The sequence below is a fragment of the Pelodiscus sinensis genome, chromosome 3 (assembly GCF_049634645.1).
Source record: "Pelodiscus sinensis isolate JC-2024 chromosome 3, ASM4963464v1, whole genome shotgun sequence".
In the NCBI taxonomy this organism is placed as follows: domain Eukaryota; kingdom Metazoa; phylum Chordata; order Testudines; family Trionychidae; genus Pelodiscus; species Pelodiscus sinensis.
The window spans coordinates 175,652,340-175,666,012 of NC_134713.1; the positions used below are offsets into that span (position 1 = coordinate 175,652,340).

At 39.6% G+C, this 13,673-nt stretch overlaps 1 protein-coding gene across 7 annotated transcripts in view; it reads left to right on the top strand.

Moving 5' to 3' along the window:
* The window catches only part of EML6 (EMAP like 6), a 207,679-nt gene that overhangs the window by 37,685 nt on the left and 156,321 nt on the right, over nt 1–13,673 (top strand). For all 7 annotated transcript variants that reach the window (XR_012902987.1, XM_075925487.1, XM_075925491.1 and 4 more), the window contains one exon: nt 12,300–12,459. Coding sequence is in view for 6 of the 7 variants with exons in the window: in XM_075925487.1 (XP_075781602.1) it covers nt 12,300–12,459 (160 nt within the window). In the remaining variant the exon portion in view is untranslated. The remainder of the gene's footprint in view (nt 1–12,299; nt 12,460–13,673) is intronic.

Consider the following 13,673-nt stretch of genomic DNA (forward strand, 5'->3'; position numbering starts at 1 on the left):
TATATTATATAGGGGCTACTATAAGGTGGGTGCATAACTGGATAACCGTTTTCAGAGAGTAGTTATTAACTGTTCATAATTATGCTGGAAGGGCATAACAAGTGGTGTTCCACAGGTGTCTGTTTTGGGACCAGTTCTGTTCAAGATCTTTATCAACGATTGGATTGTGGCATTGAAAGTATGATTGTTAAGTTTGAAGCAATGCCAAGCTGGGAGGGATTGCAAGTGCTTTGTAGGATAAGGTCATAACTCAAAGTGATCTGGACAAACTAGAGAAATGGTTTGAGGTAAATAGGATGAAGTTTAACAAGGACAAATACAAAGTACTCCACTTAGGAAGGAACAGTCAGTTTCACACATACTGAATGTGAAGTGATTGTCTAGGAAGGAGTGCTGAAGAAAGGGATTCAGGGTCATAGTGGACCATAGGCTAAATATGAGTCAACAGTGTGACACTGTTGTAAAAAAAGCAAACATGATTCTGGGATGCATTAACATATAGGCAGTCAGGAAGACAGGGGTAGGGGAAGCAATCCCCCAGCCCCACCTCCAGCCCCGCCCCTTCTGCTGGTCCCTGTCCCTTCCCTACCCTCAGGGAGGTGGGGCAGCATGCCACGCACCTGCTCCCCCTTCCAGTCATGGGGAGGGGAGAGGAGCAGGCGTGTGCTTGCAGCACCCTCCCCCCAGCCCTGGAGGAAGTTGCACGGCGTGGCATGGCTTGGCCTGGCCAAGCCCAGCCCAGCCTCAGACGGAGGGAAGAGGCAGGGCATGCTGCATCACGCAGTGTGGCCCCAGCCCTGGACCAGCCTGTCCAGCAGGAAGAGGGCGGGTGAGGGGGGAAGCAACATTCTGTCCTCAGAACGCCTGCGGTAGGTGTGGGGCTATGCCTGGCAGTTTGGGAACATAGAGTCTTTCCCCACCTTACATACCCAGTGCCCATGTATTAACAGGAGTGTTGTGAGCAAGACATGAAAAATTACTCTTTTGCTCTACATTGATTAGGCCTCAGTTGGAGTATTGTGTCCAATTCTGGGTATCACGTTTCAAGAAAGATATGGAAAAATTGGAGAAGGTCCAGAGAAGAGCAACAAAAATAATTAAATATTTAAAATAATTAAAATAATTAAAGGTCTAGAAAACATGAGCGATCAGGGAACACTGAAAGATTTGGGCTTCTTTAGTTTAGAAAAGAGAAGACTGAGAGGGGGTATGATAGCAGTTTACAAGGAAGAGGGAGAAAAGATGTTCTTCTTGGCCTCTGATGATTGGACAAGAAGCAATGGGCTTAAACTGCAGCAAGGAAGGCTTAGGTTGAACATTAGGAAAAACTTCCTAATGTGAGGGTGATTAAACACTGGAATAAATTGCCTAGGGAGGTTGTGGAATCTCTATCACTGGAGATATTTAAGAGCAGGTTGGATAGATTTCTGACAGGGATGATCTAAATGGTGCTTGGTCCTGTTGTGAAGGCAGGGGACTGGACTTGATGATCTCTTGAGGTCCCTTCCAGTATTTTATGATATGATTCTATATTACAAGCCTCAACCCTGTCACATTCTTATGGTTTAACACAGATCATCTGAGCTCTAAAGAAGGGGCAAAGATTCCACAGAGGATAACCTCTGCCCTTTCCTCCTCCACTGCATGCCTCATGGAAACATCAAATAAATACCTGTCAGGAAAGGAAACATTGTAAACTTGTTTTGGGGAACATGAGACCAGATTACCAACAATGGGTGGGTTCTGGAAATTGTGGGCAAAGAGTTTCTGATCCAGTTCCAGTCCCTCTCAAATACTGTTCTCTTTCCCCATTCGTGGTCCTCTCTCTACAACTCAAAGCAGTGGAAGAAGTTCCCTTAGAATTTTCATATCTTGGTCCCAAAGAAGAAAGAGGGATGCCATGTCATTCTTGACCTCCTATGACTGAACAAATTAATCTGTCAAGTTAGGTGCAGGATAGTGAATTTAGCATCTATAATCCCCACTCTGGATTCTCAAGATTGGTTTGTGGCTCTTGATTCACTAGATAATTCTTTTATATTGCAAATCACCCAACCCAGGAAAAGTACCTCAGGTTTCTAACAGGAAAGTTTCATTTTACCAATATAAAGTGCTTCCCTTCAGCCTCTCCATAGCCCAGAGGTCTTCAATAAGTTCCCAGCAGGTACAGCTGCACATGTAGGAAGGCAAGAAATTCAAGTACATTTGTACCTCAGTGATCGACTGATCTGAAGCAGAATCTGCCTGTTAATGAATTGAGCTTCACAACATTTATGTTAGAAGTTAGGCAAATAAAATTATCCTCATTCTATAGATGGAAACATTGGCATGGAGAGATTTAGGACCCAAATTTTCTAAGCTGTCGCCTAATTTTGTGTTCTTCAGTGTTTCAGGCAGGGCACCAAACATCTAGGCCAAGATTTTCAAAGGTAAAAGCCTTTGCAATTTGAGTATCTTTTTCCGCTTTTTTTCTGAAAGAAGCTTTCCCGAAATTTGGCTCATCTACACGGAGCCAAATTTTGGAAAAAACTCCTTTTGGAACATCCCTTATTCCTCTCACTGAGAGGAATACAGAGATGCCGAAAGAACACATCCGCTTTTTCGGAAACTGTTCCAAAAAAGCGGGGACGTTTCTTGGACGTGGCAGAGCTTTTCCAGGATACCTTTAGTATCCCAGAAAAGCTCTGCAGTCTAGACATAGCCTTAGATAAAGGCAGGAAGGTAGCTTTATCTAACATTTATTTTCTGTCACCTATATCCTCAAAGCAGCTTGAATTCTCCTTTGACAGCATTGTCATGATGGAATGTTAACTGGTGAAATATAAACACAATTTAACTCAACAGTAACATGACAGTTTGATGTTCCTTAATCTGTTTGGTATTATATACTGAAAAAGTGATATCTTCTAGGCACAAATCAATTTACTATGGAAAGTACTCAGAATACTCCTTAATCTTTCTGCATGCTAAATGTGAAATCTATGGATACAAATAAAATATCTATAGATAATACTATTTAGTATAAAAGAAAGCATTTTACATTCCAGAAATTTGACAAATAAGAAACTGATGATCTTTGTGAATTATACTTGTGATAAATTAGAATTAGCTGTATGTGTTTTGAATACTGTAATTTTATAACTCTGTATAAATTGACTATTTTGGAAAATAAAATATTTTTCTAAAAGTTAAAATAAATAATTTCCTAAAAGAGTATTTATTTATGCTATTTATCCCTTTTGTTATGCTATATTATTACCTTACAGATTATGGACAAATTTTGAACTCTATATATAACTTGAGAAAATGAATTATATACAAGGGAGTTCTGATAGAAAGAATCTTCTTCAGGCTAAGGCGGCACTTGTGAAGCCACTCTGTTGCTGCTTATTGTAAGCCTCAAGGCTACAGTAGTTCCCATGGTTGCTACATCCACTTCTCTCCTTCCCTAGCCTTCTCAAGTAATGAGATTTATTCAGTGGATCAGAACTGGTGTGAATTCACCTGCATCAATCCACAAAAGGCTTCTGCAATAGGGGGATAATTGAAAGCATATTGAAGTCAATAGAAAGACTTCTATTAACTACAGTGGCCACTGGATGATGTCCTTGGACTAGAAGAGTCATGGAACTCCTTGTACAGCCTCCCTGATTACTGTTCATCACTGTATAATAGAAAAACACTGTGTTTGCTATGTTCAGGGCCTGCTGAGCCTGTAATGAGAGAGAATTCTCACCAAATATACAATAGAAAACAAATAAGGAAAAAAAAACATGTCTCAAAGTGTCAACAGTCTAATAGATATTAAAATGTAATAAAGGAGTATGAAAACAACTTGGTAAAATGGATTTGAGGAATAAATCCGTTTTAAGGTAACATATAGTAGGAAAGGCTCTCATGCATTTTATATTCAGCATTTGTATTTATTTTGTCAAGATTAATTTTGATGCCCAACACTATAGAACCTCTTCTGCCTCTTTGTGTACAAACTTAAATAATCACTCTTGATCCTTGAAATATTAAACTGTTTTTGTGTTCTTCCTTAGTTTTTAGGTAGCCCAACAATATACATCAAACCCTCTTAATCTTTCATCATAATCCAGTCCCAACTGATAACTGTTGCTTTTCCACTAAATTCTTCCAACTTCTCAATATTTACCTGGTAATGGGGTTCCCAATGCTGAATACAATTTTTCAGTTGTGATTGCACCGTGTATCTGTGAAGCAATACTTTTATATGTGCATCCAAAATGGCATGGGCTATTAATATGTTTTACTGCTATATTGCACTGTGAAATTGATGCGTGATGTAATCAGTATTGCCCCTTAGTCTTTCATAACACAAGTATGGCCATACTGGGTCAGATCAAAGGTCCATCTAGCCCAGGATCCTGTCTTCTGACAGCATCCAATGCCAGGTGCTTCAGAAGGAATGAACAGAACAGGTAATCATGAAGTAATCCAAATGGATGCTAGTAACACCATTCCAGCTAATAGCCATTGATGGACCCATTCTCTATGAATTTATCTAGTTATAGTCTTGGCCTTCACAGCATACTCTGGCAAGAAGTTCCACAGGTTGATTGTGAAGAAGTACTTCCTTTTGGTTGTTTTAAATCTGATGCCTATTAATTCATTTGGTGACTCCTAGTTCTTTTGTTACTGAGGAGCAAATAACATTTCCTTATTAACTTTCTCCATAGCAGTCATGATTTTATAGATGTCTGTCATTTCTCCCTTAGTTGTCTCTTTTCCAAGCTGAAAAGTCATACCTATATTAATCTCTCCTCATATGGAAATTGTTCCATCTACCTAATCATTTTTTTCCTCTTTTCTGTACCTTTCCCAGTTCCAATATATCTTTTTTGAGGTGGGGCATGCAGTATTCAAATGTGGGCATACAATGGATTTACATAGAGGAAATATGATGGTTTTTTCTTTTAAGCTATGTTTTTCATAATAATTCCCAAAATTGTAATAGCTTTTTTGACTGTTGCTGCACATTGAGTGGATTTTTTCAGAGAACTATTCACAATGACTCCAAAATCTCCTTCTTGAGTGGTAACAGCTAATTTAGACCCCATCATTTTATACTTACAGTTGGGATTATTAACTTCAGGGGGTAGCTGAGTTAGTCTGTTACAGAAAAAAACAACAAATGATCTGGTAGCACTTTATAGACTAACAAAACATGTAGATGGTATCATGAGCTTTCATGGGCATAGCCCACTTCTTCAGATGACCGCAGTTATGTTTTTCAATGAGCATTACTTTGCATTTATCAAAGTTCAGGCTGGTAAGGGATTTCCTGTTTTTCTTATCCATTATTTAGACATTTATTTCTTTCACTATGAAAGATTTCTATTAGTTGAGCTGTTCATCAGTACATAATAACTTTAAAAATGTGATTGCATATATTAAAAACAGTTCCTTTGAGCCAGGGCATTTAAACCCACATAAGTAGATTGTAGTGATTCTGAAGAGAGATGTTGTTAAGTAAGAAATTATATATAGTAGATTTCAATTGTCACTTCTGTAATTGATGTTACAAGGCCAAGAGATCTGTGCTTCTGTTGAGAGGAAATCATTGTGAGAAGTCAGTGAATGAAATACAGTTCTTGCAATGAAGATGTATGCTGTGTTGTGGAACTATATAATTGGAAATATAAAAGCAAGAGGAACATCAGTGACCTTCCTATATTATATTTATAATAGTGCTTTGGGCATATGAAAGACCTTTACTTTGTTTCTGTTAAACATTTTTTCAATTTGAGGTTCATTATGAAATCTAGTATGTAACCTTTCAAAAGCAGCAGCATAGGTTTGGAAATACATTTTGTAATGCCTAAAAAGATTAAAGAACACTTTTCATCATAGTCTAGGAATATATATGACGTAACTAAATATTTATTAACCCCGCTAAATTGTCTATTCAGTTTCTTTTCTTTTGATCCATTACTGTAGTTATTACAAAGCCATCAATGGCTTAACAAGTTAACTAGTAACTATTCCAATTATTAGTGTTTTTTGTTTTCTGTAGATGCTGTGGGCTGTTCTTTCCTGGTTGCACTGAAATAATTTTTATACTGATTTACATACAGTGATTGTACTGATTTTTAGCTATCAGTTTCAGAAAGCAGTATAATTAAAGTGGTATAATTCCTAGTGTAAATGCATGTATATCAGTTCTTCAATTAACTATACTAATTTCTAAACAATACAATTAAATGGAGTGTGGGAGGGCTCTGTCTGGGCGTACAGGCTGTGCTAGAAATGAAGGGAGCTCAGGCAGAGCATTGGGGACGCTCAGGTGTAGAGCAGGGGTGTGGGCTCAAGGCAGCAGTTATCTCAAGCTACTCTTGGAAGTGGTTAGCATTTCCCTCTGGCTCCTAGGCAGAGGTACAGGCAGGTGGCTCTGTGTGCTATTTCCATCCACAGGTGCTGCCCTGTAGTTCCCATTGACTTTGGTTCCCAGCCAATGGGAGCTGTGGAACCAGTGTAACTGCCACCAGGTTGATTTGAACTTGGGATTGCTGAAGCTTAATGTAGGAGCCTCTACAGCTCGAGCTATAATGCCAGCTGGCTCTTAGCTTAGGCTGTAGAGCTCCCTTGTTCTTACCTCTTGATGCAAGAGGTCTAAGTGCCACTACATAGGACAGTGATCCACACAAGGGCTACGTCTACACTGGCACCCTTTTCTGGAAATGCTTAAAACGGAACAGTTTTTCCGTTATAAGTATTTCCAGAAAAGCGCGTCTACATTAGCAGGATGCTTTTCCGGAAAAGCACTTTTTCCGGAAAAGTGTCCGTGCCAATGTAGACGCGCTTTTCCGGAAAAAAGCCCTTATCGTCATTTTCGCAATCGGGGCTTTTTTGCGGAAAAGACTACTGTGCTGTCTACACTGGCCCTTTTCCGGAACAGTTTTTCTGGAAATGGACTTTTGCCCGAACGGGAGCAGCATAGTTTTTCCAGAAAAACACTGACAATTTTAAAGTAGATCGTCATTGCTTTTCCGGAAAAGCAAGCAGCCAGTGTAGACAGCTCGCAGCTTATTCCGGAACAGCGGCCGCTTTTCTGGAAAAAGTGACCCAGTGTAGACACAGCCTAGGGGCGTGGATTACACCAGCAGTTGGGGCTGGGCATCACATTGAGCCTCCCTGTCCACCCCTGTACCTATAGGCAGCAGAGGCATGACAGACACTTCTAGAAGCCATGCAGAGGGAGGGAATGAGCCTTCCTTAGCACTGCTGTGCTGACAGCCAGATTTTAAAGGCCTGGTCAGTGCTGCCAATATCCCTTTTTTGACCAAGCATTCCAGTCAAAAACTGGACACTTTTCAACCCTAATTCTGACTGGTACAATTTAGATAAGGTTGACAGGCATAGCCTTGGAGTAAGTCTCCACCCATTCACTATAGTGCTCAGGTGATCAGCGAGTGAGTGAATTTAACAATAACTATACAAGATGTCAAGTAATTGACCCAATAAGAATTAGTTCATCCAAGATGTGATGAGAGATTAATACAGAAAAAGGTATACTGTACCACCCTCTTTCAATGGTGAAGAGACGGCAGCTTGTTTCCCTCCTCTGTATTTGGTGAAATTATGGCAGCTTGTTACCTCCCAACATAATTCCAAAGATTCTTTCCTTTTTATAGAGTGTGAGACAAAGAAATTCCTTTGTAGGGAGAGAACAGTTATTTTCCAACAGTTAATCCCATCTTTATCAGTTGTGGATCTCTCAATTTACCTCGTTGCTTATGGAATTTCTTTTACAATATCTCAGTCGTGCCAATTTTCTTCCACAAATTGATCTGAGGAAGTGGGTCTGGCCTTCGAAAGCTCATCACCTAATAAACCATTTTGTTAGTCTTTAAAGTGCTGCATAGTCCTCTCTTTTGTTTCAGTTTACATGGTTGATAAACTAAAGAAATTTCTAGTCCAATTCTTACTAGCAGCTGTGATTACAGGCAGTTCCTACTGTCTTTCAATGGGTCATTATTACATACATCACAGAATAAACATGCAATCACAGAACTTAATTGGATCAGCGGCCCTACAATAACCCAGTGTTATTTATTATAACACACTTCTGTAATAAGAGATATCTTTGTTAGCTTTCAGAAGTCCTAGCCTGGACATCTGGAATAGATTAATGGAATTAAAAGTTTATACGCATTCCTTCATTTGGTCACACACTAATTTATCAAGGAATTGAAATTAATGTGTATTGAAGGAGAGCAGGTGTGGAAGTATCTTCCTTTTAATAAAAAGTGTGTTTTTTGTTGGGCTGTGTGTGAGATAAAAGGGACTATTAGCCCTGGTCTACATGAGGGCATTATTTTGAAATAACCCCCCTTAGGTTGAATTTATAAGCCGAGCATCCACTCTACCAAGTCTGTTATTTTGAAATAATAGGCCTCTTATTTAGAAATCTGTACTCCTGCTTTCCTCAGGGAATAATGCTAATTTTGAAATAGTTATTTCAAAATAGCATTAGAGCAGACGCTTTGGTGCCACTATTTCAAAATAACTACTTCCCAGAGTAATTTGACCTAATTACTCCCCTGTGCTTTTTGGGGGGCTCTAAATTGAGGTAGCACATCCATAGTAAAAGAGCCTTCCTCAGACTAATTTTGAGGCTTCCCCGTAGTGGGGACACACTATTTTGATTTTGTAAAATTTGGACTTAAGTCAAATTTAGTTATTTTGAAATAGTTTCCTAGTATAGATATGCCCTTACTGACCAATATCTAACTTTAAGTAGAAGAAATCTCCTAAATGCACAAGATAATTTTCTTTTTCTGTTTGCTTTGAATGTCTTTTTAAATAAAATTAAATTTAGGCATGTGGCAATTTTTTTAATGTAAAAAATTACAGTGTCTAGGTAGAGAAATATAATTAAGAGAGGACTTGAATGCATCACAATTTTGCCTAAGGGTTATTATTTTCTCCTGTTTGTGGAGCTCATCAGGCAAATATATTAACTTTCTCCTGAATATATAAAATATTAAATTATTTTGATACTGTTGTTTTTAATTAATGTTTCTAAAATCTGAGTTGCTCACTAGTTCTGTATCTAAAACCTTGATTTTAATGAAACACCAGTCTATTCATATAAGCACAGATGATACGAAGCTGGGAGGAGTTGCAAGTGCTTTGGAGGATAGGGTTATAATTGAAAATGATCTGGACAAACTGGAGAAATGGTCTGAGGTAAATAGGATGAAGTTTAATAAGGACAAATGCAAAGCACTCCACTTAGGAAGGAACAGTCAGTCTCACGCATACAGAATAGGAAGTGACTGTTTAGGGGGGAGTACTGCAGAAAGGAATCTAGGAGTCATAATGGACCACAAACTAAATATGAGTCAATAGTGTGATGCTGTTGCAAAAAAAGCAAACATGACTCTGGGATGTATTAACAAGTGTGTTGTGAGCAAAACACGAGTAGTCATTCTTCCGTTCTACTCTGCGCTCATTAGGCCTCAATTGGAGTATTATGTCCTGTTCTGGGCACCACATTTCAAGAAAGATGTGGAAAAATTGGAGAAGATCCAGAGAAGAGCAACAAGAATGATTAAAGGACTAGATAACATGACCTATGAAGGAAGACTGAAAGAATTGGGCTTGTTTAGTTTGGAAAGGAGAAGACTGAGAGGGGACATGATAGCAGTTTTCAGGTATCTGAAAGGGTGTCAGAAGGAGGAGGGAGAAAAATTGTTCTCCTTAGCCTCTGACAATAGGACAAGAAACAATGGGCTTAAACTGCAGCAAGGGAGGTTTAGGTTGGATACTAAGAAAAACTTCCTAATTGTCAGGGTGGTTAAATACTGGAATAAGTTGCCTAGGGAGGTTGTAGAATCTCTATCTCTGGCGATATTTAAGAGCAGGTTAGATAGACATCTGTCAGGGATGGTCTACACGGTACTGGGTCCTGTCATTGAAGGTAGGGGACTGGACTCGATGACCTCTCAAGGTCCCTTCCAGTTCTAGTGTTCTATGATTCTATTATGAACGGGAAAGACTTTGACTAAGAATTTATTAATGAAAATAGTCTATAATGAAGCACAGACTTTTGGGAATAAGTCTTTTTTCTTTTTAAATAACAATGCTCATTATTTTAGCATCCACAGCAGGATCCCTGTTGGAGTAGAACAATTAAATGTGTAGATCATGTGTTCCAATAGAGCCTGATTAAATACTTTTATAAAAGTAATTAATGAATCCACCTGATCCGGGGGACTTGCCAGTGTTTTTGAGACTCAGGAGAGAAGTGTTTACTTGGAATCTTTTGGATCACTAGAAAGAAAGCTTAATACTTAAATCATGAACATTTTAATTTAACCTGTGTGGTAATGACAGAGAAGCACTGTGTGCCTGCATATGTGTGTGTTTGTAATGTATCACAGACACACACACACACACGCTTTAGGATTAGGAAAAGAGATGACCAGGAAGGGAAATACTTTGTCAGCAGGACGTAGTGAAGATAGACATAGATGAGCAGAAAACTTCATACTATGTCTACAATTTCCAAAGGGGCTTACATCTTCATTTGAAAATTTTTAGGGGTGTTCACATGAAAAAAGGTTGACAGCTACACTAGACACATACTCCAAATGACTAGCTCCTCCTCCTCCTAGTACCTCCACAGTTACACTCTGTCCTATCACAACCTGCCCCCTCAATACTGCTCCATCACATCAGACCAGATGTGAACGTGTTCCACTTGACAAGAAGTAAAAATCCAAAACTGGAGATTTGAAATGTAAAATACTGTGAATGTAAAATATATGTAATTAAAGTAATAACTCTGATTTTTCTTTTATTAATGCAGTTTCATTCCCATTGGAATGTGTGCAGGTGTGGGGAGGCTTAGGGCAGGAGGCTGGGAGAGGTGGGGTGAACCAGAGTCAGGGCAAGGGGCTAGGTATGCGTGTGGGACACAGGCATGAGGACAGGCAATGTATGTAGGGTACAAAAAAGGGGATGGGAGTGCAGGAAGCTCAGGGAGGGGGTGAGGGACTCAGGTCAAGGAGTTGGGTGTGGAGGGACTCAGGGCAGGGGATGGAGGTACTAGAGGCTCAGGGCAGGTGGTTGGATGTGGAGGGGTTGGGTGCGGGGGGCTCAGGATAGGGTATGTATTTGTGGAGGGTAGATGCAGGAATCAGGGCTGGGAAGGATGAGGTGGGGAAGGGGGGTTCTGGGGCTGGGTACACATACCTGGCCACAATGGAGCTGTAGGCCATCTGTGTGGGAGCACTGCTGCAGGGAAACTGGCAGCAGTGAGAGACCCCTGGCTTCCTCCCCAGGGCTGCTGGCAACAGCGCATGTCATGAACAGAACATATACTTCCCAGCTCATGGCTCCCCTACAGTACACCTCCAGCCAGCCCCCTCTAACCTGCCTGCAGTGCTGCCTCACCTGGCTGTGTGCGTCCCAGCCAACACCAGCTTGCAGGAGCACGTTGCAAGCCACACCCGAGCCAGCTCTTTAAAGGCTGGCTCTTGCTGGAGCGCCGCTGTCTTTTGCTGGAGTGGCGCATCTGGGTGCATCCCTTTACTTTCATCTCTGCCTGGAACTGGGAATTGCATCCCCAGCTCAAAGTGTAGACATATCCTTTAACTGGCAGACTCCCCTTTACTTTCAATCTGATTTATGTGCAATTAATTCAGTGGCAACATCTTTAAAATGTATTTACAACTACATAACTGCTATCCATAGACTGCATTCCTGAGTAGAGAATGGCTACGGGAAAAGGATATTGCATTCAATATGTTCTAAACATGGAGTATTTTCCCTTTAAAGGGAGCAACCTGTGAATTTAGGAAAAAATCAGAGTTTCTTTGAGCAAGCAGCAATAGGGACTCATTTCAGTTGGGTTACTCTTGGAGCCATAGCTAGGCATTTTAATGCCTAGAGTCTGCAAATATCTTTGTACCCATACCATTTTTTGGTCAATTTTCCAGTCCATTCAGAGGTGACACGTAATAGTTGATAGTGGGGTGTGTATCTGACATCTTTTTTTCAGTTCTGTATTTCCTGTTTTTCCAAAGTTTGATATGAAAATTGGCTCTTCATTTCTGGTTTGTACTAAGTATGGTTTTTGTTGGTTTGAATTTTATGTTATTCGGCCACACAATCTTAACTCTGCAATAATAATTTTTTTTGTTGCTATGAATGTTCTGATATGTTGAAAACTGAAAAACATCAATATGTGTTTTAATCTTTGACTACTCTACAGTGTTGTGCTGATCTAGAGAATAATGTGTGGCTTCAATGATGTTCTCTTCTAGCCTGGCTGTACACCCGGATAAAACCTTAGTTGCTACAGGACAGGTTGGGAAGGACCCTTACGTTTGCATCTGGGATTCCTACAGTGTACTGACTGTTTCTGTTCTTAAGGATGCACACACACATGGAGTTGCCTGCTTGGCTTTTGATTCAGATGGCCAGGTTTGTATATTTTCAGTTTCTCTTTTTCTTCTATTGAAGTTTACACATAAAAATATATTCTTATATATGTAACATGCATATAGAATTATAGCATTACATCAGAACTGTGTACTGTAGTTCAAACTTAGGTAGTATAGAATCCAAAATACTGCAAATATCTCTCTTAAAAAGTACCTATTGGGACCAAGACCTCAGCTTAGCGCTTGAACCTAGCACAACTTGACAGATCCCAGTGGTAGACATAGACCTGAAAATGCAGTCCAGTCCCCAGAGCAGGTAATACCGGAGGAACTGCACAGTGAGGCATTCCTTTGATCCTCAGAACCAGACAATGAGCCTTCTGTTCAGAGAGCTTCCACGGCAGTGATGGGCAATCAAGGCTAGTGAGCGGGAGGCATAAATGGCCCTCCTTTGCATCAGTGGGCCAAAAGATTAATCAGTTATGTTCATTAATCATGACCTCAGAAATAAGATTAAATACATTAATACATGGCATACTGAATATTTCAAAACAAGTAGAAATGCTTTAATCATTCATATATGAATAGAACTGTCAACTTCAAATAATGAAAAAGAAACATTTACACTTGATTTACAGTATCAGATCTCTGACCAGCCTCTTCCCCACCTCTCTGACAAATACATCCTGTCCCTGGTCCTCCCCATCCCTTCCAGCACTTCCGAGCACCATGAATTGGCTGGTTCGTGCTCCCTCCCTACTACTCCCTCTCCTTCCCCGAGCTTGATTGCCACAAATCAGGTGACATCAGGAAAAATTTTATATATGCATACTTATAAATAATACTAAGAGAGTTTCAGAAATAAATATATTTGGTAAGGCTTGGGGGAATTTGTTTTTTGTCATAATTTCACAGGTAATATTGGTTTTTTTTAAATATTTTATAAAAGTACTTGTATTTAATTTCACAGTTGCATTTGCACAGTTATTTTGCCTATCTGAAAATTTTATTTATTATAGGTGAATATATTTTTTCATTAGTTTTTTTGGGAGTGAGGTGGGGGGAGGGTAAAAAGTAAAATCAACATTTACTGACCTTTACAGATGAAAATTGAATCCTTCCCAGCCTATATTTAAACTTGCCATTAGAATTTTTTATAATTCACACCTGATTAAATAAATAATGAATAACCACCATGGCAGACTGAGTTGCTGTCACTTAAAAATGCATTTTTTCCTGTCTGGGAAAATGTTA